Below are 24839 nucleotides of genomic sequence, written 5' to 3' on the forward strand. Positions count from 1 at the left end.
TGAACGCCGAAACATCACCTTGCCGACAAAGGTCCGTATAGGTAAAGCTATAGTTTTCCAAGTAGTGATGTATGGAAGTGAGAGCTGGACCATAAAGAAGGCTGATAGCCAAAGAATGGATGCTTTTGAATTATGGTGGTGGAGGAGACTCTTGAGAGTCCCATGGACTGCAAGAAGATCAAACCTCTCCATTCTTAAGGAAATCAGCCTTGAGTGCTCACTGGAAGGACAGATAGTGAAGCTGAGGCTCCAATACTCTGGCCACCTCATGAGAAGAGAAGACTCCCTGGCAAAGACCCTGATGTTGGGAAAGATGGAGGGCACAAGGAGAAGGGGACGACAGAGGACAAGATGGTTGGACAGTGTTGTTGAAGCTACCAGCATGAGTTTGACCAAACTGCGGGAGGCAGTGGAAGACAGGAGTACCTGGTGTACTCTGGTCCATGGGGTCACAAAGAGTCGGACACGACTAAACGACTAAACAACAACAACAATGTATTGCCACTTCTGGGGTTGGGTTTTTTCCTACTCAAAACATTTCAATAACTGCGGCAAAGCACTGGACTTTCTAGCTAGCTAGAAAGAGAGAAAGAGCGAGTCAGAATTCCACCTCACTACCGTGCCTCTGAGGGATGTGGGTGGCGCTGTGGGTTGAACCACAGAGCCTAGGGCTTGCCGATCAGAAGGTTGGCGGTTCGAATCCCCGCAATGGGGTGAGTTCCCGTTACTCGGTCCCTGCTCCTGCCTACCTAGCAGTTCGAAAGCACGTCAAAGTGCAAGAAGATAAACAGGTACCGCTCTGGCGGAAAGATAAACGGCGTTTCCGTGCGCTGCTCTGGTTCACCAGAAGTGGCTTAGTCATGCTGGCCACATGACCCGGAAGCTGTACGCCGGCTCCCTCGGCCAGTAAAGCGAAACGAGCGCCGCAACCCCAGAGTCGGCCATGACTGGACCTAATGATTAGGGGTCCCTTTACCTTTTCACCATGACTCTACATATATCAAACCCTTTGATGTACAAAATCCCCACCCCGTCTATGCGCTATAAAATGTTTCATAATGGCTCCTTGGTTTTTTTTACAGGACTTTGGCTTGAAAGTTTTCACGAGCACCAAGATACACAAGCCTCAGATATGCCAAGCCCAAAGACATAGTAAGAACTGCCACTGGGATGAGGGGGCCGAACTGCAATGATGATGAAAATGCACTGGTCTTGCTATGTGAAGCCCTGCGCAGCTTGAGATCAGGATCTCTGAACGATCACCTTGCCTTTTCTATCACTGTTTTCCAGATTTAAAGTTTTCACTGTATATATTTTAACTGTATCTTGTTAAGGGTGCAGAGAGGTGGCCCCTATTCCCCACGCAGACGTACAGTTCACAGGGAGGGGGGTGTAACAGTAAACCCCTCTTCACAGGGAACACTAGGAAGCTCTGCGAGGGGAATAAGGATCTCAGAATGCTTAACAAACTACACTTCCCAGGAGGCTGTGGGGTGGGGTGGAGGCACCATGGCTGTTTAAAGTGCTTCACGCATAAACTAACATGTTTTCATAACCTTCCGGTACCTTAGGGGTGAAGGGTAGGCAATAAATTAAATCAAAATAACAACATGCATCACAATCATTAAGCAGTATGAATTATAAATTAAATAATTGATCATTATCAGTAGTGGTACACTGGTAGCTCGGTTTTCCAATGTAATCCATTCTGGAAGACCGTTCGGTTTCTGAAACGTTCGAAAACTGAGACGCAAAGGGTGGTCTGCAATTTCAATTGAGGGAATTGAGGAAAAAGCAATCCGTTCAACTTCCGAGGCACGTTAAAAAATGGACGCGTTTACTTCTTGGTTCTCGGCGTTCGAAAACCGAAACGTTCAGCTTCCGAGATGCTCGAAAATCAAGGTACCATTGTACCGATCGTTTTGTTAGCTATTATTATTTCTTAATTTTTATTTTAACACTGGGGGGTAGGCGCTAAGTAGTGGCACAGAGCTGAATCATACATTCATGTTCCATCTGACAGAAAAATGAAGGGATGGCCAACATGGCTGAGTAGGAAGAATGCCTCCCGTGCTTTTTAGCGACGATAAGCGTGCGCAAGTCACTGCGCAGTTCAGAAGTCGGAACAGAGCTTGAGTGGATAGCTGTGGGCAATTTCCCCCTGAAAGACTGGCAATGTGTTTTGACACCAATTAATAATGTAAATAATATCCTCTCCTCTTAGCTTCCTTTCAAACTCAAGCTGGCTATGAATCAAGATATGCCCAGCCGATGGCGTATATTAGTGGTGGCGCTGGTGCTGGTGGTGTCTTCCTCGATTCCCCTGAAGCTACGAAGCCTGCCAGGAGTTTCTTCCCTGAGACGTGGCTGTGGCAACTGGTCGTATTGGAGTAAGTGGTATTAAGTAGTGGGTTGACAAAGCAGACGACACAGAGATTCCTCCAAGCGGTTCTTTATAAGTAAGCTGGAACTGAACTGAACAGCAAACAGCTCAGCCGGCCTGCTTTTATAGGCAGCCGGCTGTCAACATTGTAACAACAACACCCCAGGATTTCCCGCCTAAATTAACTGATGTGGACCTGAGTGAAAACTATATACACAATACCCCTGGTGGCCAGGGTGAGAACTTCAATACATAACACCCCTCCCCACCGAGATAAGGCATTACAGGGGTGCCTCGCAAGACGAAAAGAATCCGTTCCGCGATTCTCTTCGTCTAGCGGTTTTTTCGTCTTGCGAAGCAAGCCCATTAGTGGCTTAGCGGATTAGCGCTATTAGCGGCAAAGCGGCTATTAGCGGCTTAGCGGCTTAGAAAAGGGGGGGGGGGGAGCGAAAAAAATCACAAGACTTGCAAGACGTTTTCGTCTTGCGAAGCAAGCCCATAGGGAAATTCGTCTTGCGAAGCGCCTCCAAAACGGAAAACCCTTTCGTCTAGCAGGTTTTTCATCTTGCGAGGCATTCGTCTTGCGGGACACCACTGTAGTTACAATCATAGTGGTTCCGCTATATACAGCAATACCCTTATTGGTTTCAGTAAGGCACATAAACATATTAATTGACCCTATTCACCATACAGCTTTACATGTGCAGTTTGTCTGGTGAACATAGTCTTTTAAATCAGCTGGGCGCTTGGAAACCCTGCCAGACCGCCAAGGGCCAGTACCAGAGTCCGGGTGGCCGCCCGATTCTGGCTGCGACCAAATGTGGCTTTGAGCCCGAGTTCCCTGGCTCCGCTACTGTCGAAGGAACCACCACGAGCGGACTCAGCGGACGGTCAGGCATGGTGGTGGTCCGAGTCTCTGGAGAGCCAGGCAGATCCACCAAAACGGCTCGGCTCGGCTCGGCTCCATGCCCTCAGTTTGTGAGGAAGATGTAGGTGGAGCCTCACTTTCCATTAGCAACCGCTCTTTGAGCCTTGGAGAGAGATGGGGACAAATGATGTGGCAGAGGCCATAGGAAAGAGGTTTTCAGGCCCTGTACCCGCAGGCCTCAGGGAGGTTCACAGCATAAAAATCAAAATACAGAAACCCCCTCCCCAACACCTTTTAAAAGGGCATTGGATGTCAATCAGCTATTAGACTAGTTCTTTAGCTACTAAGACACCATCAATACAGCGGTGCCTCGCAAGACGAAATTAATCCGTTCTACGAGTCTCTTCGTCTTGCGGTTTTTTCGTCTTGCGAAGCATGGCTATTAGCGGCTTAGCGGCTATTAGCGGCTTAGCGGCTTAGCGGCTATTAACGGCTTAGTGGCTTAGCAGCTTTAAGAAAAAGGAAACAAACTCACAAGAACTTGCAAGACGTTTCGTCTTGCTAAGCAAGCCCATAGGGAAATTCGTCTTGCGGAACGACTCAAAAAACGGAAAACGCTTTCGTCTTGCGCGTTTTTCATCTTGCGAGGCATTCGTCCTGCGAGGTACCACTGTATATCAATCAGCCAAGGAGGAATGTTTTTGCCTGGCTCTTGAAGGTGCATAATGAAGGTGCCAGCCGAACCTCCCTGGGGAGAGCATTCCACAGACAGGGGGCCAGTGCAGAACAGGCCCATTCCCATGTTGCCACCCTAGGGCATGCCTATTTTCACTGCAGGGTCATACCGCCCAACATACTCGGGCTCACACCTCCTTCCCCAGGCCCGGGAAGCGTTTGCCCAGCTTAGGGAAGGAGGGGTGATGCTCTGTCGGGGTCTGAGAGCCTCCTTCCCGAAGAAAAGGTGGTGGAACTGTGTTCCGGCGAATTCCACCAGAAAACCCCCCACTTCATATAGGTTCTCCATCAAAGCATATACAGTGGTACCTCTGGATGCGAACGGGATCCGTTCCGGAGCCCCGTTCGCAGCCTAAGCAGAATGCAACCCGCGTCTGCAGGTCGTGATTCGCCACTTCTGCGCATGCGCGTGACGTCATTTTGAGCGTCTGCGCATGCGCGAGCGGCGAAACCCGGAAGTAACCCATTCCATTACTTCTGGGTCGCCACGGAACGCAACCTGAAAATTCTCAACCTGAAGCTACTTTAACCCAAGGTGGCGCTGTGGGTTAAAGCCTCAGCGCCTAGGGCTTGCCGATCGAAAGGTCGGCGGTTCGAATCCCTGCGGCGGGGTGCGCTCCCGCTGCTCGGTCCCAGCGCCTGCCAACCTAGCAGTTCGAAAGCACCTCCGGGTGCAAGTAGATAAATAGGGACCGCTTACCAGTGGGAAGGTAAACGGCGTTTCCGTGTGCGGCTCTGGCTCGCCAGAGCAGCGATGTCGCGCTGGCCACGTGACCCGGAAGTGTCTCCGGACAGCGCTGGCCCCTGGCCTCTTAAGTGAGATGGGCGCACAACCCCAGAGTCTGTCAAGACTGGCCCGTACGGGCAGGGGTACCTTTACCTTTACCTTTATGACTGTACTATAATTCCCACCACTATAGTGGTGCCTCGCAAGACGAAATTAATCCGTTCCGTGAGGCTCTTCGTATAGCGGTTTTTTCGTCTTGCGAAGCAAGCCCATGGACAGCTTAGCGGATTAGCGCTATTAGCGGTTTAGCGGCTTTTAGCGATCAGCTGTTAAGCGGATCAGCTGATAAGTGGCTTAGCGGCTTAGGAAAAGGGGGGGAAAAGGGAAAAAACCCGCAGGAACCTGCAAGACATTTTCGTCTTGCGAAGCAAGCCCATAGGGAAATTTGTTTTGTGAAGCGCCTCCAAAACGGAAAACTCTTTCGTCTAGCGGGTTTTCCGTCTTGCGAGGCGTTCGTCTTGCGGGGCACCACTGTACATTAATCTGACACGGTACCCCCAACAGCACCCTGGGTCTCTTGCAGTGGTAAACCCCTCCAGGGAGGCTATTGAGGGCTCCCACTCACCCCAACTCCCCCCCCTCTTTTGTTCACCTGTGTCCTTCAGCGGCGATTACTCAGGCACCAGGGACCTCTTTGGTCACTCAGAGAAAGAGGGTGGCATCGTTCCAGGAGAAGTGATTATGCCTGTGACCATACCGGACACCATCACGGAATGGCAAGTGGGAGCTTTCTGCTTGTCGTCAGACCATGGCATTGGCATTGCCCCGGCCGCCACCGTCAACGCCTTCCAGTTGTTCTTCACTGAGGTCACCCTGCCCTACTCTGTGGTGAGGGGTGAAGCGTTCATTATGAAGGCCACTGCCTTCTCCTACCAGAAAAACATGATGAAGGTGAGGAATCCCCAAACTTGTCTCCCGATTTCGGGGGGGGGGGGGGACGGACGGACCCTCTTTCCTCTTTCCTTGACATAGGATTGGGATCTTGTGGGCATAGAATATATAATAATAATTGTGGTTGTGGTAATCTGGGGTTTTTTCGTAAAAAATATACATTTATTTAATTTTTCTAATAATGATAATGATGATGATAATGATAATGATGATGATGATTATTATTATTTATGTATACCCCACCCATCTGGCTGGGCTTCCCCAGCCACTCTGGGTGGCTTCCAACAAAATATTAAAATACAGTAGTCTGTTAAACATTAAAAGCTTCCCTAAAGAGGGCTGCCTTCAGATGTCTTCTAAAAGTCTGGTAGTTGTTGTTCTCTTTGACATCTGGTGGGAGGGCGTTCCACAGGGAGGGCGCCACTACCAAGAAGGCCCTCTGCCTGGTTCCCTGTAGCTTTGCTTCTCACAGTGAGGGAACTGCCAGAAGGCCCTCGACACTGGACCTCAGTGTCCGGCAGAACGATGGGGGTGGAGATGCTCCTTTACAAACAATCAACAAGCAAACTAATAAAACAATTTCCATAAGTTCCCTTGGACTCACCCCTCCCCTTTGTGGGTCCTTATGTTAACTTTTTCTCTTGCATCTTCCCTGTTAATCCAGTTCTATTAAATCTCCGATAAAACCATAGTCCAGCGTTTGAGTGCAAACGTCATTCCAGTCCTCCTAATAATTTTGATTGTTTATAATGATTTTTTAGGTAAATTTCGTATTTCTCCCTTTCCTTTTTTAAATTTTCGTCTTCCTGATTCCTAATTCTTCCAATCAGTTTTGCCATTTCTGCATAGTCCATCAGTTTAATCTGCCATTCTTCTCTACTAGGGACTGTGCCTTCTTTCTCTTTTCATGTAGTCCTATGCATGAAAAGTCTCTTCCAGTCACTTGGAATATCGGCACCTACGATTCCTAAAAGAAAAGCTTCTGGTTTTTTAGAAAATGCTATTTTAAACATTTTTTTTTAAAAAAAATCATTGTATATCATCTCCCAAATTTCTTTTACTACTTTACAAGTCCAACACATATGATAGTGAGGCATCTAATCATAAGCCTGCATTTTTATCAAAGCTTATATGTTTAATCAGGGCTTGTATTTTAAAAAGCTTAAAGAAAAATATTTTATGCCAGGCAGAAGAGCAGCTGCCTAGAAGAACCTTGGCAATGTTTTACTCCTAGACAAGCGGCCCCCCTGATTTATAGCAGAAAACAATTCTCAAAGTCGTAAAAAGGGAATTACAGGCTGACAGCCAAGGTTACACTGACCCTACAAATTAAGGGTGGATAAATAGTAAAATGAGCCATATCTTCTTCCTAAGGTTAAGAAGGTCAAGAGCAGTGAAAAAGCATCTAGCTGGCAGAAAGAGAACATTTTTGGGAAGACTTTTTCTAAAGCTGTTTCTTTCTTAAACTAAGATCCTTTTAAGATTTCTTTTCCTTTTAAAAGGTTGTTTATGTATTAAATATATTAGTTTAAATATAATTATGCAAAGGATTTAAGAAATGCTAGATTCTTATTTCATATAGTTGTAAGAGTTGTAACTATCCTGAAATTAAGTCAGCCACCAGCCAAGCCCCTTGCCAGACAGAAGACGCCAATCGAGCACTCCTGATATATGGTGTCAGGCCTTTTGTTTAGAAACCTTCAAATGAAGGAGATCTCTCAATGTTGATGTGAACTCAATCCTTGACATATGCTTAAGATAAAAATTCAAGATTAATCATCTGTTTTGGAAGGCAATAGGGCAAGGAGGGCAAGAGGTGAGCTGGTAATTAAGATTCCTTGTTGAGACACATGTAAGATATATTACTACTTATTTGTCATTTATAGATAGAAGAATATATAGCTTTCTGATTCCCATAAAAGGGCAAGAAGGAAATGGGTATATCTTTTGTGATTGGTTCTAGCAAACAGCCAATAGGAATTTCAACCAGGCTGATTGGACAGAGGCAGCCACAGGAGGAGCAAGGGGGCTGGATTAAGGAAATATAAGTGCTGGCCAGAATGGCAAGAGGCCAGGCCAGAGCTTGGTAACCATATACCACTGTGCCTCATATTTATTTGTCTGACAAATAAATTACTATTTTAATTTCTCTATTGCTGCGTTGAATATTTCATTCCAGCTAAGCGTTAACCACAAGCAGGGTGCTACAATAGAAGGTGCCTTCTTTTTTCCTTACATTTCCAGCACAAAGGAATTAAATACCATCAGTACATCATTTTCATATAATTTTCTTTCAAAGAATAGCATGCTGTAAACTTTAAATCCCAATTCCATAACCTCTTCCATGCTGCTAATTGTATAGGTAAAGGTAAAGGTACCCCTGACCGTTAGGTCCAGTTGCGGATGATTCTGGGGTTGCGCACTTATCTCACTCTATAGGCTGAGGGAGCTGGCATTTGTCCGCAGACAGCTTCTGGGTCATGTGGCTGGCATGACTAAGCCACTTCTGGCGAACCAGAGCAGCACACAGAAACGCCTTTACCTTCCCGCCAGAGCAGTACCTATTTATCTACTTGCACTTTGACGTGCTTTTGAACTGTTAGGTTGGCAGGAGCTGGGACCAAGCAACAGGAGCTCACCCCGCCACTGGGATTTGAACAGCCGACCTTCTGATCGGCAAGCCCCAGGCTCTGTGGTTTAGACCACAGCGCCAACCACGTCCCTAATTGTATATTATATCCAAAATCCCTCACCCAGTGTATCATTACAGATTTGACCTGTTCGCCTTTCGTATGCCATTCTAATAATAATTTATACATTTTTGAAAGTAATTTAGTCTTATTTTCTATCAGCTCCTTTTTAAATTTAGAGGTTTCACTAAAGAAACCTTTCTTTTTGTCCATCTTAAATATATCATTAAGTTGATGGTATTGTAACCAATTAGGTAGTAATCCCCTCTTATATCTTCAAACCTCTTTTTAGTTTCAACTCATGATCTGCTTCCATTTAAAAGATGCCCAGTCATTTCTCATGTTTATTTTCCACCCAGAGATATCGCCTTCAGTGGGGAAACCACCATGGTGTTTTTTTGTTCTAATATTTTTTTTTTAATTTCCCCATTACTTCATAAACCACTTTCCTTACTACATAGTTTAGGAAAGCTCTATGTACTTTAACCTTCTCATACCACAGATACGCATGCCAGCCAAATCTGTTATATTGGGCTAGTCTGGTGTGTGTGTGAGAGAGAGAATTTGTTAAGAGGAGTCAGTCAAACAGTTGAGATAATCAGTCAGAAGGTATTAGGAAGGTATAGGCCGGTAAAGAAACAAAAGTTTAGATACTGGCAGGAATATTATCTGAGAAACCATAAACTTGTTAATGTTTGTAAAATAAACTTGTTTTTTGGTTCACTTTTAACAACTGACTGGACTCAGTGTTTTACCAGAGAGTAACTGGTTGGTGGCAGCGGGGAAGCAAGCACAGTGGTGGCACAGGGATCAATAGACCGTTAAATGTCCGGGGACCCTTTGTGATCACCACAGTGACCTTCAAGATCTAAAACACATGGGTGTGTCTGCCTCCTTCATTGTACAGCTTTTGAAGTACAGTGAAGATGCAGCCCTTTGCCCAGGCAAAGCTTTTAGGACCAATCCTGTTTTTATGGCTCTAAGTGATTTCAATGACCATATGTCAGGAGTGCTCTGATGGTGTTTCCTGCTTGGCAGGGGGTTGGACTCGATGGCCCTTGTGGTCTCTTCCAACTCTATGATTCTATGATTCTATTCTAAATTGTTTTCTAATATCATTTTTAATGCTGTAATCCACTCTGAGACCTTATGGGTCATCTGACACCTCTCATGGCTTTCCGAGTGTCAACTTGATCTCTTCCTGCTCCTCCTTTGAATTCTGTTTGTGGTGTTCTGCTTCCTTCCCACCGTAACGTCTCTCTGTCCATGGACAGGTCATCATGTCTCTGGCTCCATCCCCTGACTTTGAGGCCGTCCCTGTGGAGGAAGAGGCGCCTTCTTGTCTGCCTGAAAATGGGAGGAAAACCATCTCCTGGTTGGTGACACCCAAGTCTCTGGGTAAGCAGCAACGCTTCACATCTTGGATTTGGTGGACGGGGTGATGGGGTGGTGGTGATGAGGGTGAGGGTGAGAGGAAGAGGAGCAAGCCTGTCCCATCCTCATGTGGTAGGAAGACCATCTTCCTTCACCTTGGGTCAGGGATATAGGTGGATGGAGGGGACATTATGCCTAAAGCAGAATACAGTGGTACCTCGGGTTAAGAACTTAATTCGTTCCAGAGGTCCATTCTTAACGGTTCTTAACACTGAGGTCCAGTGCTGAGGGCCTTCTGGTGGTTCCCTCGCTGCGAGAAGTGAGGTTACACGGAACCAGGCAGAGAGCCTTCTTGATAGTGGCGCCTGTCCTGTGGAAAGCCCTCCCAGCAGATGTCAAGGAAATAAACAACTATTTTACTTTTTAAAGACCACTGAAGGCGGCCTTGTTTAGGGAAGTTTTTAATGTCTGACGCCGTATTGTTTTTAATATTTGGTTGGAAGCCACCCAGAGTGGCTGGGGAAGCCCTGCCAGATGAGCGGGGTATGTATAAACAAACAAACAAACAAACAAACAAACAAACAAACAAACACTACTACTACTACTACTACTACTACTACCACCACCAGAGGCGTGCTTTTGCTAATGGGGCCTGCCGCTGCACCGTTGGCAGCGATTTCCATTCTTATCCTGGGGCAAAGTTCTTAACCTGGAGCAACCACTTCCTGGTTAGCGGAGTTTGTAACCCAAAGCGTCTGTAACCCAAAGCATCAGTAACCCGAGGTACCACTGTAATAATATTTATTTATTTATACATTTATTTATACATACATACATACATACATACATACGTACCCCGCCCATCTGGCTGGGTTTCCCCAGCCACTCTGGGCGGCTTCCAACAAAAAATTAAAAATACAATAAAACATCAAACATTAAAAACTACCCTAAACAGGGCTGCCTTCAGATGACTTCTAAAAATCGGATAGTTGTTTATTTCCTTGACATCTGACGGGAGGGCGTTCCACAGGGTGGGTGCCACCACTGAGAAGGCCCTCTGCCTGGTTCCCTGTAATCTCACTTCTCTCAGGGAAGGAACTGCTGGAAGGCCCTCGGAGCTGGACCTCAGTGTCTGAGCTGAACGATGGGAGTGGAGACGCTCCTTTAGGTATACTGGGCCGAGGCCATTCAGGGCTTTAAAGGTCAGCACCATCACTTGGAATTGTGCTCGGAAACGTACTGGGAGCCAATGTAGGTCTTTCAGGGTGGGTGTTATACGGTCTCGGTGGCTGCCCCCAGTCACCAGTCTAGCTGCCGCATTCTGGATTAGTTGTAGTTTCCGAGTCACCTTCAAAGGTAGCCCCACATAGAGTGCATTGCAGTAGTCCAAGCAGGAGATAAACAGAGCATGCACCACTGTGGCGAGGGAAGGTAGGGTCTCAGCCTGCGTACCAGATGGAGCTGGTAGACAGCTGCCCTGGATACAGAATTGACCTGTGCTTCCATGGATAGCTGCGAGTCCAAAATGACTCCCAGGCTGCGCACCTGCTCCTTCAGGGACACAGTTGCCCCATTCAGGACCAGGTAGGTCCTCCACACCCACCCGCCCCTGTCCCCCAAAAACAGTACTTCTGTCTTGTCAGGATTCATCCTCAATTTGTTAGCTGCCATCGATCCTTGAGGTATAATCCACAAGCCACACAGTGTTCTCAGGCCACTCTTATTATGCAAGGGGACAGGGCTTAGGGACACCCTGGAGGGTGCCTGGTTGGTGGTGACCCATAACAGGGTCTTTTCAGGGGTTGCTCCCCAGTTCTGGAATGCCCTCTACAACTGGTCTCCTGTCGCCATCATTATTAACTTTCAGGAGACATTTGAAAACATTCATGTTTACCCAAGCATTTGATGGCTGAAGAATACTGTTGTAAGCTGCTTTAGGATTGTTGTAATAATAATAATAATAATAATAATAATAATAATAATAATTCTGCCTTTTTCCCTGACAGGGACTCAATGAGACATACAGATAAAAACATAGGAGAAAAAAAACAATAATTATAAAACAATTAAACATTAATGGAATTAAAACAATATTACATATATAAAAGGTAAAGGTAGCCCTGACCATTAGGCCCAGTCGTGACCGACTCTGGGGTTGCGGCGCTCATCTCGCTTTACTGGCCGAGGGAGCCAGCATACAGCTTCTGGGTCATGTGGCCAGCACGACTAAGCAGCTTCTGGCGAACCAGAGCAGCACACGGAAACGCTGTTTACCTTCCCACCGGAGTGGTACCTATTTATCTACTTGCACTTGGATGTGCTTTCGAACTGCTAGGTTGGCAGGAGCTGGGACTGAAGAACGGGAGCTCACTCCGTCGCGGGGATTCGAACCGCCAACCTTCTGATCAGCAAGTCCTAGGCTCTGTGGTTTAACCCACAGCGCCACCCGCGTCCCTCATTACCTACATAAAACATTCATAAAACATATGGATAATAACAATAAAAAAACCGCAACTCCAGCCCTTTCGTTTAAAACAGTGTTGGTATCAGGAAGTCTTCAATAGTTGCCTAGGAATATTTTAAGACAGCTGTTGCTAAATAGCTCCGTAAATGGCTTGAGGAGAAGAAAAGGCTACAGAGAGAGAGAGAGAGAGAGAGAGAGAGAGAGAGAGAGAGAGATGGGCAGGATGACAAGATGTACATTTTCGTTCTAGGGGAAGTGAACTTCACAGTCAGTGCCAAGGCCCAGCCCTGTGGGAATGCAATAGAGGTGGCAAATATCCAAGAACAGCAGGACACTGTGATCAAATCTGTTTTAGTGGAGGTAGGAGAGTTGCTTTAATCTCGGTGATGGTGGGGGCTTGCATGCATGTAATTGCACATATTTATGCTGGGTAAACGACACCTTAAAGATGGCAAAGTCCTGCCTCAGGAGGTTACCCTCCATGTCTTCCATGAGCACATGTGGGCTGCCTTGGGAGATGATGGACTCTCTTTCCCTGGAGGTTTTTAAGCAGAGGATGGATGGCCATCTGCCATGGATGCTTGCTGGGGGTTGGACTAGAAGAAGTCAGTGCTATTTTTCCAGAAAAAGAGGTAGAAGAAGAAGAAGAGTTTGGATTTGATATCCCGCTTTATCACTACCCGAAGGAGTCTCAAAGTGGCTAACATTCTCCTTTCCCTTCCTCCCCCACAACAAACACTCTGTGAGGTGAATGGGGCTGAGAGACTTCAAAGAAGTGTGACTAGCTCAAGGTCACCCAGCAGCTGCAGGTGGAGGAGCGGAAACGCGAACCTGGTTCCCCAGATTACGAGACAACCGCTCTTAACCACTACACCACACTGGTTCTGAGGACTAGATCAGCCTCAGAGTCCCTTCCAACTCTACAGTTCTGTGATTGTATGATTGTACAGCCAAGGACTTGAGCAATGATGGTTGCAACCTCCTTTTGATGCTTAAGGCAGTACAGTGTTCGACTAAAGAGTTGCACCGGTGCAATGGGAAAGTCATTAGTGCAATGAGATTATCCCTTCCCCTCTTCTGCTCCATCCCCAAATCTGCTCTGGGGGGATTTAGCAGGCACACTGGGAGAGGAGAGGGGAAGAATATTATATCACACAAAGAGAAATCCTTGTGTAGATGGATCATTGAAAATAACCCTTAAATTGAATGGATTATACCCAACTAACTCCTAATTAGAGAAAACCTATTACAGTTAATGAACACAGGTTTGGTCATGTCCATTAACTTCAATGGGCCCTGGCCACATTCACACCATACATTTAAAATGCTAGGATGCCACTTTAAACAGCTCCAAATAATTAGAAGAGCTGTAGCTGGTTAGGCTGAGAGAATGCTGAGACCCCTATTCCCCTTGCAGAGCTACAATTCCCATTGTGGTTTAATAATCAATTCCTTTTCCTAGGAGAGTCTGGGAATTGTAGCTTTGTAAGGGGAGTAGTCTTTGTCCATGGAGTTTTCTTGGCAGGGATACTGGAGTGGCTTGCCGGTTCCTGCTCCAGCTGGATCACGTTTGGTCAAAACTCTCCACTATGACCTGTCCATCTTGGGTGACCCTGCACAGCATAGCTCATAGCTTCTCTGAGTTATTCAAGCCCCTTCGCCACAGCAAGGCAGTGATCCATGAAGCAGCATATTAAAAAGCAGAGACATCACCTTGCCAACAAAGGTCTGTATAGTTAAAGCCATGGTTTTCCCAGTAGTAATGTATGGAAGTGAGAACTGGACCATAAAGAAGGCTGATCGCCAAAGAATGGATGCTTTTGAATTATGGTGCTGGAGGAGACTCTTGAGAGTCCCATGGACTGCAAGAAGATCAAATGCATCCATTCTGAAGGAAATCAGCCCCGAGTGCTCACTGGAAGGACAGATCCTGAAGCTGAGGCTCCAATACTTTGGCCACCTCATGAGAAGAGAAGACTCCCTGGAAAAGACCCTGATGTTGAGAAAGATGGAGGGCACAAGGAGAAGGGGACGACAGAGGACAAGATGGTTGGACAGTGTTCTCAAAGCTACCAGCATGAGTTTGACCAAACTGCGGGAGGCAGTGGAAAACAGGAATGCCTGGCATGCTCTGGTCCATGGGGACACGACTAAACGACTTAACAACAACAAAGGGAGTAGAACTCCTCACAACTCTCAGCAGAGTCCCTAACAACCTATAGTTTCTGGTATCCTTTGGGTGAAGCCATGACTCTTTAAAGGTGTATGGTGTAGATGGGGCCTGTCCCCTACCCCCCTCACACAATGCATTCATTTATTCTTCAAATTTAGATCTTATTTCCTTCTCAAGGTAGGCATTAACTATTTTCGTTATCTCCTCAGAGTCTCTCATTCTAACCTTTCCCCTTTCCCATTCTGTCTCCACAAAGCCTGAAGGGATTGAGAAAGACGTGGTCTTCAGCAGCCTCTTGTGTCCAGCTGGTAAGTACCTGGTGGTAGGGCCTTCTGCAGAAAGCTCACACTATTGGTGAGATGACAATGGCGAAGCTGATCTACAGCCTGTTGCAGATATTAATACTGTGACTCCTTTTGGAAGACATCATTGTCCAGGCCCATAAGAACATTTTTAAATTTTTTACTTTCCGAAATCTTCAGAAACAGAACATAAGCAACCCAATACAACCCAAATATCCATACAATGTCTTGTGCTGTCCAGCACAGGTTCTGCATCTTACAAAATATACAATAATTCAAACAGACCTAGAAGCAGAGGTCTTTCTCTTCCCACAGCATCCATTTTTTGCCTGGAGCTGTTTTTCTCTGTCAGAGAGGGATTTTTACACATCGTTACTTCACAAAGCCTTGAGAGAAAAGACACAAAGGAAACTCCCTTCAAAACGGAGGTTTGCAATCCAATACCTTCATCACATGATCTAAGGTTACAACACACACATGTTAGCTACCAGAGAACAACAATCAGTTAGCTAATTATCTACTCAGCAAGAGCTCAGAGTGCTCTCCTTGGCTTTAATAGAGCCCTATGGAAAATCTCCATGTTAAACCTTAAGCAATATACATTTAGCCATTTTTCATTTCTGTGTCAATTAAACCAATTATACTTCACACGGCCTTCTATCCCAATCAGCTGGATACTTCATTGAAGAGGAAGGAGCTGGAGCATCTGTAAGGAGCATTTCATGGTCTTTCAGAAGCTGCCCATGAGATTGATGGGCAAAGGCATGATCAAGACTCTCTCTTTCTCTCCTGCTTGCAGAAAAGTCACAATCATCAGCACCTATAGCTTTAGCGCTGCCAGCCAATGTGGTGGAGGGCTCAGCCAGGGCTTCAGTCTGTGCACTGGGTAAGTGGGGCAACCTTGGAGGGGCCCATGCTAGGGCTCCGGTTACTCTTGTAACCCCCCCCCCAAAAAAAAACAGGCCCAAGGAGGACTGAGCATGCTCAAAGGTTGTGTTACACTGAGGGTGCCTCTGTACTATTTTCTGGTGGGATTCAAACACTTACCTTCAGGTTGCTGTGCAATTATAGGTGATTGGTAGGTCTCATGTGCAGCAAACCTAGTTCCCCAAAAGATCAGACTTATTTGCGATAAATAAAAGTGAAGCACTGGAAAGCACGGGATGACAGCTGCTTTGATGCAGCATAATCTAACCTCCCCGAAAACAAATCAGAACAAATGCTCGTTCAATGGCCAAGATTACTTAACCTCCCTGAAATCAAATCAACATGTGGATGTTCAATGAAGAGACAGACTGGAGGCACCCTGAGTGTCTGTTAGGGTGGGTAGGCGGGTGGGAGAAATGGGGGGGGGGGGGAGTGGTGGATGGCAAATGGAGTGGAGTGTTTTGAAAAGGGGCTTGCTGGAAGCCTGGATGGGAACTCTCTGCACAATTCCACTTGCTAGTCAACAACAACAACAGCAACAATTTATTATTTGTACCCCGCCCATTTGGCTGGGTTTCACCAGCCACTCTGGGTGGCTTCCAACAAAGATTAAAAATACATTAAAATGTCACACATTAAAAACTTCCCTGAGCAGGTCTGCCTTCAGATGTCTTCTAAATGTCAGGTAGTTGTTTATCTTTCTGATGGGAGGGCGTTCCACAGGGAGGGCGCCACTACCGAGAAGGCCCTCTGCCTGGTTCCCTGTAGCTTTGCTTCTCACAGCGAGGGAACCGCCAGAAGGCCCTTGGTGCTGGACATCAGCGTCCGGGCAGAACGATGGGGGGTGGAGACACTCCTTCAGGTAGACTGGGCTGAGGCCGTTTAGGGCTTTAAAGGTCAACACCAACACTTTGAATTGTGCTCAGAAACGTAGCTTTCTTCCCAATTCCAAACAGTGCCTGGCTCTTCCGTCTCCTCTCCTTGCATACCCAAGCACCCCCCTGCCCTATGGACTGCCTGAGTACAATGAATAACGAGACACGACAGTCAAATCAGGGCACAATTTTATTGACTACAGGTGTAAGAGATTTGGTGTAGGCACCCACTTCTGACCAGCCTGCCGGAAGGACTTAAATTTGGGATCAGCCATAAGTGAGGGAGTTCCTGACCTACATCGAGGAATAACCCTATCCCCCTGGGTTGCAGCTGGGGAGTGCTGTGGCCTTAGTCCCCTTCTGGACGTCAAGAAAGAAGCATCTCTGGACGTCAAGAAAGAAGCATTTTTTTCAGAGGGGCGGGCAGAGGCTACAACCTCCAATCTGACCAAGACTTTGCCTACCCAGTGCCTAAAATGCCACTCAGGCAAATGCTCACCAAAGCTCCAAAATGTGGCCTGATCTTTCTCTCTCTCTCTCTCTCCCCCCCTCTCTTTCTCTCCTTCTCGTACCACATCCCAGGAGACATCATGGGAACAGCCATAGAGAACCTCCACCAGCTTCTCCAGCTGCCCTACGGCTGTGGGGAACAGAACATGGCCCGCTTTGTCCCCAACATCTACATCCTGCAGTACCTGAATAACACAGGGCAGCTGACGGAAGAGGTCAAGTCCAAGGCCATCGGATACTTAGTGGCTGGTGAGGAAGACTCGTAGCTCTGCGGGGGAAAATTCTACTCTTGTTGTCTTCCTTTTGAGCTTTGGGGTGGGCAGGGAATGAAGTATCTGGCAGCTTCTGTCACTTTCTCATTTTCCCAATCTGAAATTCAGTTCTATATATTTTGCAACAATTTGCACGCTCTCGCTCATCCTTAAAAATTTGTCAGCGTTTTCATGTGAATGCCTCTAAATCAGCCTTTCTCAACCTGTGGGTCCCCAGATGTTGTTGAACCACAACTCCCATCACCCCTAGCTAGCAAGGCCAGAGCTCAGGGATGATGGGAGTTGTAGTCCAACAACATCTGGGGACCCACAGGTTGAGAACTGCTGCTCTAAATAATATACCTATAGGCAGTTTTGCCTACTGCATGCATTTTTTTGCAAGCGATTTCCCTGAATACAATGCATCTTTTGTATGATGTTTTCAATAATAGCTTATTTTTATGCTCTCTCTCTCTCTCTCTCTCTCTCTCTCTCTCTCTCTCTCTCTCCTTTCCCTGGCAGGACTCAAGGCAGCATTTTTATAATTAATTATATGATTAACAATTATATAGTAATTCTAGGAATTAAAATATAATGCATTTCTGCAAACATTGATTGGTGAACTGCATTCCAAAATTCAGATAAGTGCTAACTTTGAAGGGTTATTCATTCATTTATTTGAAGGGTTATTGTCAGGTGCAGGGAACTGGCTTTCTCCCAGCTTTGGCAGCAGATAAGCAGAGCAAAGGGAAAGGAGTCTTTTTACCAGTTAGAACTTTACTGATCACAGCGAGAGAACAAAAAATCCATTTCTTAGGAATGAAGGTGCTCCCAATTAAGGTTTCCACCCACTTCCTCCTTAGTCACCCATGTCACTACCGCGTCTTGTAACCTGATCCCGCAACCACTGTGCTTTCTGTGCTGCCACCTTATCTGCTCTTCTTGACCTTGGGCTGAGCGGATGGATGCTTTCCAGTGACAGTGAGTCTGTTAACTCCCTCCCTCCTGATTCTTCTCCTCCTAGCTGTTCCCCAGCCAGTACTTCCCAGCTTCTGCCTTCTGAAGTATGTCCCTCTGCAAACCACTGTTCCAAATCTATACAGCCCTCCTCAGCACGGTCCCTGACAGTTATTCATTTATTTTTATATCCCACCTTTCCTCAAAGGAGCTCAAGGTGGTGTACTTCCTCTTTCCTGCTTTACCCTCACAATAACCCTTGCGAGGCAGGTGACTTAAAGAAAATGGAATCCGTTGTGAAAATGTAGAGTACTGAAGATAATAAGACTGGAAGAAGAAAAAAGAAAAAACCCAAAACTAACAGCACCCATCCATTTTCAACTACAGCATTAGTTGTTTCATTTCTAGGGGCCAGATTCATCACGGGGGCTGTGAATTCAGGGCATCATTTGAAGTCAAATAAATGTAAAGGGGAATGAAAAAGAAAACCATGAAACCTGACCTTTCAAACAGTTCGCAAGACCTTTATTAAGACCTATTGAAGTTAGGGTGAGATGCAAAGGTATTCCGACAGATGAAATTAAAATTTCGCCTTCCATTTTAGGCTACCAGCAGCAGTTGAACTACAAGCACTCTGATGGCTCCTTCAGCACCTTTGGACAAAACAACTGGGAGCCAGGAAACACCTGGTGAGATTGACAGTGCCAGACTCATAATTTCAGCAGTGTGTGTGTGTGTGTATATGGTGAGATTTGGCAGGATGTCTGCAAAGTTGCAGTAGTGAGGTAGGAAAGCTGTGGAAGGAGGAATCACATCCGGCAACCTTGGGTTTCAGATAGTACATGGGTAGACAAGTGTAAAAAGCCCTGGACACAAATATTCATGGCCCTCTAGTGGTTCATTTACCAGAGGTACAGTCATAACTTGTGTTGCATCCGCTTCATGTTGCATCTTTTCGGGTTACGAATGTGTCAAACCCAGAACTGTTTACTTCCGGGTTTGCTGTGTGCTCACGCGCAGAAGCGGCGCTCTAGTTGTGGACTTTTTGGGGTGCAAACAGCACCCCAGAACAGATCGAGTCTGCAACTAGACGTACCACTGTAATGTATTTTGAGTTAACTCTGGAAGTGTGCATTTGATTCTGATCAAAGCGCGCAATATACCATATTTTTCGCTCCTGCCCATAAGACGCACCTAGTTTTTAGAGGAGGAAAACAAGAAAAAAAATATTCTGAACGAAACAGTGGGTGTATGATTTTTGTGGTTCATGCTGTGGCCACAGACATGTGATTTGATGGTGAATTCGGGATGACCCAATGCAAAAATCCTTAGGATCCATGTGGATCTGTGCTTTGTAACCACATTTTTGCGCCATTGCGGCCCCACGCAACAGTGGGTGAGTGATTTTTTTGGTGCAGGCTGTAGCCATGGACATGCTATGCAATCTGATGGTGAATTTGGGGTCACCCAATGCAAAAATCCTGTGGATCCATGGGCTTTTACCTCCCCCCTCCTAGGCAGCACCCTTTATCACTAGCCTCCCTTATCTCTCTCTCGATCCCTTACCGATCAGCTGCTTCCTTTCAACACCCCCTTCCCTCTTGTTTGCCTTAGTATCTTTTCCTTAGCTGGAGCAGTTTTTTGCTCCTCCTTTTCTTCTAATTTCTCTCCTCATTGCTTTAGTCTTCCTGTCTCCTCTCCTTGCCAGTTTGCTGTCTTTACCTCCCCCCTCCCAGGCAGCCTCCTTTATTGCTAGCGACTCTTATCTCCCTCCCTGATCGCTTGCTGATCAGCGGCTTTGTTTCAACACCCAATTTCCTCTTTCAAAGCATTATCTGCTTTTCGCCCCTGGGCAATTCAGCTCCAGGGACCACACATTCGCTCCATAAGACGCACAGACATTTCCCCTTACTTTTTGTTGGGATTTTTATCTCACCAGCTGCTCAGCAAGTAGCGCTATGGTTGTTTATATCATGTGAGTGTCTGAGAGCGTGAGACAGGAAGTCTCAGTGCTGTTGGAGGGTTGTTGGAAGTTAGTTTCACTTCTGATTGTGATGTCTGTTCTGTACTGGTGCTGAGAGAGAGCAGACATGCTGGTGGATTCTCTGTATATATGGACTGGAAATAAAGTAGTTTATAGCTACTTGTTAAGGGTATCGGGTGGTTGCTTGAGAGCATTCGGGCAAGATGCCTCACTGGTTTGTTCTAAAGCTTTATGATTGGTGCTAAAAACCTTTACAATGCAGAGCGCCTCTATTTCATGTCTTGCTCATTCACTGGCAGAATCTGAGAGTGGGCGGTCCTTAAATCTTCCCCAGCAGAGCAGTCTCTTGACCCCAGCCTACGCCTCCCCTCTCTGCGCGGAAGCCTACTGCGCAAGGAAGGCTTGGGTAACGGGGTCCTCCCTCCTCCCCGCTTTGCTCAGGCAAGGTGTCCTGGCCCCGCCTCGCCTCCTCCGAGCCCTGCATCTCCTCCTCACAAGAGGCGTGGCTGCCTTCCTCCACTGAGGAAGTGCCGCTTCCCACGATCTTTGGGGGCTCTCTGTAATCCACCCACCCTTTCCCCTCTCGTCCCCGAGCCGATGGCAGTTCCCTGACACTACTGATTGTCTCTTTCTTCTGCAATGAGATGCCAGAAGACGAGTGTGCTCCTCTCAGGAGGGAAGGGTCACTTATCACTGGTCTCTTTGGACTGAGGAAAACCACCAGAGAGACGCGCCGGTGTCTTGGGAAGCTGGTGGCCTTCCTGGGCATTTTCCCAACACTTTTTAGGAAGAAAAAAGTGTGTCTTATGGAGCGAAAAATACGGTATACCAGGAGACTTAGTTTGGTCAGGCACAGCTCCTGAGAAGGGTGACCAAGAGGATAAAGCAATCCAGAAACCAACCCTTATGAGGAACGCTTCAGGAAGTTTGTTATGTTTAGCCTGGAAAAAAAGAGACTGAGAGAAGATAGGATAGCCATCTTCAAATATCTCAAGGGCTGTCACATGGAAGATGGAGCAAGCTCGTTTTATTGTGCTCTGGAGGGTAGGACTCAAACCAAGGGCTTCAAGTCCCAAGAAACACTGACTAAACACTAGATCAGTGGCGTAGCGTGGGGGGTGCAGGGGGGGCCGGCCGCACCGGGCGCAACATCTGGGGGGGGGGGGCGCGCTCGCTGCCTCCGGAGTCACCGAAGAGCCTCGGGCGCAGGCTGTAGCAGAGCCCCATGTCTCGCAGAACCGACGAGCTGTGCGTGCATCCGGGCTGAAGGCGTCCGGCAGGCAGCGGCTCTCAGCACTCGCCGCGGTCCCCGCGCGTCAGGGCCGCGGAGGGCACGCCAGGCAGCCCCTCCTCACAGCCCCACCGCCCTGCTGCTGCTGCAGCTGCTGGGCCATGTTGCATTTTCCTCGCCTTTCTGCCTTCCTCCTCCTCCGGGCAAGCGGCGTCGTTTGGGCGGCAGCGCCAGCGGCAACTCGCCTCAGATCACCTGACACAGACCTGCCACCGCCGCCATGGCTACCTTACCGTAAATACCCCAGCCCAGGCAGCAGCAAGAAGAAGCTGGCAGCGGCGGCAGGTTAGGGGTTAGGGGCGCAAATTACTTGACTTGCCCCAGGTTAGGGGGCGCAAATTACTTGACTTGCCCCAGGTTAGGGGGCGCAAATTACTTGCCTTGCCCCGGGTGCAGACAACCCACGCTACGCCGCTGCACTAGGTGAAACTTCGGTAAGAGCTGTTGGGCAGTGGAATAGACTCCCTCTAAATGTGGTGGGCGCTCTTTCATAGGCAGTTTTAAAGCAGAGGTTAGATGGCTACCTGCCAGGGATGCTTTAATTGAGATTGATGCATTGCAGGGGGTTGGAATAGAGGACCCTCAGGGGTCCCTTCCCACTCTATGCTTCTTGAAAGTGGTATGCATCTACATTGGCTCCCATTACGTTTCCAAGCACAATTCAAAGTGTTGGTGCTGACCTTTAAAGCCCTAAACGGCCTCAGTCCAGTATACATGAAGGAGCGTCTCCACCCCATCGTTCAGCCCGTGTCAGTGTTTGTAAAAAGCAAAAAAGGAGGAAAAGGTTCTGACCACCCTTTGTCTCCTCAGCCTGGTCCTCGGACCCTTGTCGGCACAAAAAGAGTCCACGAGAATATCCTTGCAGAGTTTTATTCTTAAAAGTCTTTGTGCAAAACACGACTGAATAACTATACACACCAGCACTAACCAACCAAACCAACCCAAACACCAGCCACAGCACAAACTAACATTTCTCACTTATATATACAACTTGGTGCAGACCACTGAGTCATGCTGACCCAGCTTTATTCACATTAAAGAAACAGCGGCCATTTTAGCCGTGACAGCCCAGACTATGAGGTCCAGCTCCGAGGGCCTTCTGGCCGTTCCCTCACTGCGAGAAGTGAGGTTACAGGGAACCAGGCAGAGGGCCTTCTCGGTGGTGGCGCCCGCCCTGTGGAACACCCTCCCACCACATGTCAAAGAGAAGAACAACTACCAGACTTTTAAAAGACATCTGAAGGCAGCCCTGTTTAGGAAAGCTTTTAATGTTTAACAGACCACTGTACAGTGGATGCTCAGGTTGCAAACGTGATCTGTGCGGGATGCACGTTCGCAACCCACAGCGTTCGCAGCCTGCGTCTGCGTGTCTGCTCACACACGGGTTGCGATTCAGCACATCCGCGATTGCCGAAACCCGGAAGTAACCCGTTCCAGTACTTCCTGAAGCATCTGTAAAATATGACTGTATTTTAATACTTTGTTGGAAACCGCCCAGAGTGGCTGGGGAAACCCAGCCAGATGGGTGGGGTATAAATAATAAATTGTTGTTGTTGTTGCTGTATAATCAAGAACAAAAAAGCATACTGCAGTTTGTTTGCTTTGATCGACTCTGCTCTGGGCTCACTTTCAGGCTGACAGCATTTACACTTGTATCCTTTGCCCGGACCAAGTCCATCATCTTCGTGGAAGAGAAGCACATCAGCGGTGCTCAGGCCTTTCTGGCTTCCAGGCAGAAAGAGAACGGCTGCTTCCATAGCACCGGGACCCTCCTCAACAACGCCCTGAAGGTACAGAGGGTTGGAGGGAGACTCTATGGTGAAACATCAGCACAATCATAGGGCAAAACTTCTCAGCTTGTTTGGGTCAGCCTATGGGACTTGGGGTTAAGTTGGAGAAACTTGTTCTGTTTTGCTGAGTTTGGCGCTGTGGGTTAAAGCCTCAGCGCCTAGGGCTTGCCGATCGAAAGGTCGGCGGTTCGAATCCCTGCGGCGGGGTGCGCTCCCGCTGCTCGGTCCCAGCGCCTGCCAACCTAGCAGTTCGAAAGCACCTCCGGGTGCAAGTAGATAAATAGGGACCGCTTACCAGCGGGAAGGTAAACAGCGTTTCCGTGTGCGGCTCTGGCTCGCCAGAGCAGCGATGTCACGCTGGCCACGTGACCCGGAAGTGTCTCCGGACAGCGCTGGCCCCTGGCCTCTTAAGTGAGATGGGCGCACAACCCCAGAGTCTGTCAAGACTGGCCCGTACGGGCAGGGGTACCTTTACCTTTACCTTTACTTCCATTTTTGGTCCTGAGCCTTCAGGGTGGGGATTGCTCTAGATATTGCTGGAGCGACGATCTTGCAACTTAGCATTCCAACAGTTCTGGTGCAGCTTAGCTGCTGCCACAGCAAATAATAATAATAATAATAATAATAATAATTATAATTATAATCATAATAATAATATCAGTGCCCAGTGCAAGACACTGTGCCTTTTGAGGAAAGTGGGCTATTCCTCTTTTCCCCGCTTCTTCTCACAAGCGTATCTTTTAAAAAGCCTTTCTCAGTATCAACCACCTGTGGCCCTGAGATTTGCAGTTGAGGCCTTCAATCACCAGGAGGTGTTCAGAGGGTGCTGACCCATGGCAGGGCCTTCTCAGTGGTGGTACCCTGTTTATGGAATTTATTTCATAAAATGTATATACTGCTTGCTGTTGCTGGGAACCGTCTTGTCTTGGGAGACAATGGAAGAATGCGACTTCACAATGGGGTGAAGTCAAAATGCTGGATTGTAAGAGAGAAAGAAAAACATTTCAAAGTGGTTTACAAAAAGAATGGTTTGTGCCTTCCTTCCTCTTTACTGAGTTTCATGAGCGGTTGGAAAATGTCCCTGTTTATTCTTGCGTTTGATGGCTGAATGACACTGTTCCTGGCAACTCTTTTCTTTCTTTCTTTCTTTCTTTCTTTCTTTCTTTCTTTCTTTCTTTCTTTCATGTTTTTGCCATAGTGGGCTCCTTTAGGAGGAAGGGTATGATATAAAATTCAGCAATCAATAATGAATAATATTAGGAGAGCAGTAGATGGATCTCGCTGAAGAAATGATGCTTTTGAATTATGGTGCTGGAGGAGACACTTGAGAGTCCCATGGACTGCAAGGAGATCAAACCTCTCCATTCTGAAGGAAATTAGCCCTGAGTGCTCACTGGAAGGGCAGATCCTGAAGCTGAGGCTCCAATACTTTGGCCACCTCATGAGAAGAGAAGACTCCCTGGAAAAGACCCTGATGTTGGGAAAGATGGAGGGCACAAGGAGAAGGGGACGACAGAGGACGAGATGGTTGGACAGGGTTCTCGAAGCTACCAGCATGAGTTTGACCAAACTGCGGGAGGCAGTGGA

At 47.3% G+C, this 24839-nt stretch overlaps 1 protein-coding gene across 1 annotated transcript in view; it reads left to right on the forward strand.

Moving 5' to 3' along the window:
- Nucleotides 1–24839, forward strand: part of LOC307205430 (alpha-2-macroglobulin-like) — a 67312-nt gene that overhangs the window by 24826 nt on the left and 17647 nt on the right. Inside the window, exons 17-26 of the mRNA XM_079957800.1 lie at nt 1083–1152; nt 2225–2390; nt 5379–5664; nt 9629–9752; nt 12443–12552; nt 14622–14673; nt 15467–15553; nt 17052–17228; nt 18792–18876; nt 23096–23252. Of these exons, the coding sequence (XP_079813926.1) occupies nt 1083–1152; nt 2225–2390; nt 5379–5664; nt 9629–9752; nt 12443–12552; nt 14622–14673; nt 15467–15553; nt 17052–17228; nt 18792–18876; nt 23096–23252 (1314 nt within the window). The remainder of the gene's footprint in view (nt 1–1082; nt 1153–2224; nt 2391–5378; nt 5665–9628; nt 9753–12442; nt 12553–14621; nt 14674–15466; nt 15554–17051; nt 17229–18791; nt 18877–23095; nt 23253–24839) is intronic.

This window comes from Podarcis cretensis, assembly GCF_951804945.1.
Source record: "Podarcis cretensis genome assembly, chromosome: 2".
In the NCBI taxonomy this organism is placed as follows: Eukaryota; Metazoa; Chordata; class Lepidosauria; order Squamata; family Lacertidae; genus Podarcis; species Podarcis cretensis.